This window comes from Pterocles gutturalis, unplaced genomic scaffold (assembly GCF_000699245.1).
Source record: "Pterocles gutturalis isolate BGI_N339 unplaced genomic scaffold, ASM69924v1 scaffold23289, whole genome shotgun sequence".
NCBI classification, from domain to species: Eukaryota; Metazoa; Chordata; class Aves; order Pterocliformes; family Pteroclidae; genus Pterocles; species Pterocles gutturalis.
Window position 1 is genome coordinate 19,173 of NW_010131282.1, and position 2,797 is coordinate 21,969.

The window sequence follows — 2,797 nt, forward strand, 5'->3', positions numbered from 1 at the left end:
AAGGAGATCCCCTCCAGCTGCCTTTACCACAGCAAGGGCAGCTCTGACACAAATTTGTTGTGACCTTGCTCCATTTGCAGCTGTGAACGAGGGTAACCTGCAGTTGGTACCCATGGACCTCAGTGTGCCAGGCTGGCGTTTCAAGGTCTGACCCATGATCTGGGGGCATGACCCTTCAGGATAGTGGCTGCCATAAACTCCCACTCTCTCTCTGCTAGGAAACATAAACTGGGGAGCCCAAGTCCTGCTTATGTGTTGTTTTTTTTAGACTGAAGCTCTGTGAATATCTTGCACCGTATAATCTAGTGGCCCTACACTACCCAGGGGATTCTTCTGAGTTCAGTGTCTAGGGTATGAGAAAAACATGCTAAAGATACTAAGACTTTAACATAATTTAACAACATTTAACTTAATTTCACTTAACACAGGCAGCTCTTGAAGCAGCAAAGGGAAAAGACTCTCCTTGCAGTACTTTGTTCTACCACACGAATATCATCAGCAACAGCCAGGGCTGCTGAGGAACGCCTTCAGTTGGCCCAAACTGGGATCATGCAAGTTACAAATCCTTGGAGGAATCTGGATGCTGAAAGATCACATTTCATCTCAAGTATTTTCCTTTTTATAAACAGGAGTGGTTCCAAAGCAATCCTCTTGGAGAAGTCATCCTTTGCATTTGTTTGTTTTTCACTTTTTAATTTAGCAAAGTCACAGTAACTCAGAACCAAGTGCCCGGTCACTATGCCAGGAGCTGCCATGCCCATTGCCTCTGCCTCTCAGTGGAGAGTGAAGGAACATGAGCCGTCCAAAGCCTTAACTAAAGGGCCTTCAAACCAAAGTCCTCCTGGGCTTCCACGTCGCTAGCAAAAATGAGCTTTGGATTACGTTTAACTGGATAAAAGCTGGCCTGAAAGTCACTGCACAGCCAGCAGCATGCTCCCCTCACTCACACAGTGAAGAAGGCCCTGGCATTAAATCAACTCTGGATTAAACAATTAGAGCCCTGAGATTTTCCTGGGGGGAGGGGAGCAGGGCGAGGGATGAGAGGGCTGCTCTACAAGCCAAGGAAAGTTTCTTTAGAGTCTGCAGGGAGCTGTAAAAAATGGGATTAAAAATATTACATGTCATTTCTGCCACCGCTTTTTGAAGTCAAGCAGAATATTTATATGGCATGCATGGGAGACAGGGTGTTAAATGTTCCCCAGGAAGAGATCACATGGCAGGGGGGAAGTTTAGCACCGCACAGCAAAGCTTTATAAAGCTCCCTTGGCTGCTGCTGTAATGCTTCCAGGCTGGTGATGGTCCTTTACATGCCGTGCAGGGGCAGCAGGTGAAGGCCAAGCAGCAGATGTGAAAGCGCCCCTGTCTGCTCCCCAAACCCAAAAAAGGAGGCCCCTACAATACACTGAGCAGCAGTAAATGTGCTGCCACTGCTTTCAGCCTTTCTGAAAGCAGGGAAGGTGATGCGCCCGGAGCGGCTGCCGAGGACGCAATGCACAGCATGGACAAAACCCTGCCACCTGGCCCAGAGGCTGCACTGCCTTGATTTGGAGTGCTCATGTACCATGTCAGAAAAGATGCTATCAGAAAAGAAATGCAGAGTGTGCCTTAATACCAATCCCTGCCCTGTATTTCTTGCAATCCATTTTCTTGGTGCCTTAGTTCAGAGCAAATGTGAAGGTTTAGCAAAGCCTCAAGTCTCCAGGGCAGGGCTGCAGCCTGCGAGCCGAGGGGAGGATCAAAGCCAAGCTTCAGGACAGGCTGAGCTCTCTGGCCCAGTACATGGGAGATACAGGAATGACGCAGCCTTACTTCCTCTGGAGAATTCAGATCTTCTAAATCTTCCAGCATTCTCTCTACGAACTCTTCAGTCAATAGGATCTGCAAAGGAAATACAGTAGTTTATGCCTTTACACTCCTAGTTTTAGCTAACTGCCAAGAAACAGAATGACTTCTGCGGAGAGCAGACTGTACCAGCTCATTCCTTTCCCCATGTCTTTCTTTCCCACAATACAAAGGTTTGAGGGTAAGGAGCTCCTAACTTTGCCTCCCACTCCAACCACTGAAAAAAAAAAAAAAAAGTTAAAATTATACAGCAATCTTTTTTGACCCTCAATTATCTTCCTCAGTCTAAAATTAGAGGCTCGGTTCTAGACAGACAGAGTGGGGGAGGAGGAAAAGGGGTCAAGATAACAACTGTTGGAGAGACAGTGGGAGACAGAGCCTCTTTCATCTGATCCACTGAAGTTAAGCTCAGACTTTAACCAGGAAACAGCAGTGCAAGGAGAGCCTGAGACTTGTACAGAGCCAATGCTCTGGGGACAGGGAGGGCTCTGACCCCAGTGCAGCAGGTTGTTCTGATGAACCAGATGCTGGATACGGGAGGTGCTCCCAGAGGTGCCCACACCAGGCACCTCCACATTGCACTGCATGTGCCCATCTGCATGCCTGTGCTGGGAACGCTTTTGGCTCATCTCAAGGCCAGGCTTGCAAGCACAAAGTGGCCAAGAAAAAGCAGCTGCTGACAGGTCAAAATCCCTGGCTGAAGGCCATGACCCTGGCTTCATGAAGCGCCCCAAGTCACACAAACCAGACACACTGAGGGGGCAAACCAGCCCCGACGATTCAGGGGAGAAACTCCCATCCTCTTTAAAAAAGCACATGACAGCCATAAGCAAACACGTCCTGCCTCTCTTCACAACAGCGGTAAAGGCCAGAGCTCCAGGCAGGCCAGCTGGCTTGGCACAGGAGCAGAGACAGCAGAGTGGGACCAGGCAAACATCCCCACACAGTGAGGGGG

The 2,797-nt window shown here is 49.0% G+C and overlaps 1 protein-coding gene across 1 annotated transcript in view; it reads right to left on the minus strand.

The window, feature by feature from the left end:
* SUFU (suppressor of fused homolog (Drosophila)) overlaps positions 1 to 2,797 on the minus strand; it is an 85,231-nt gene that overhangs the window by 1,887 nt on the left and 80,547 nt on the right. The window contains exon 10 of the mRNA XM_010080567.1: positions 1,810 to 1,878. Coding sequence (XP_010078869.1) covers positions 1,810 to 1,878 — 69 coding nt within the window. The remainder of the gene's footprint in view (positions 1 to 1,809; positions 1,879 to 2,797) is intronic.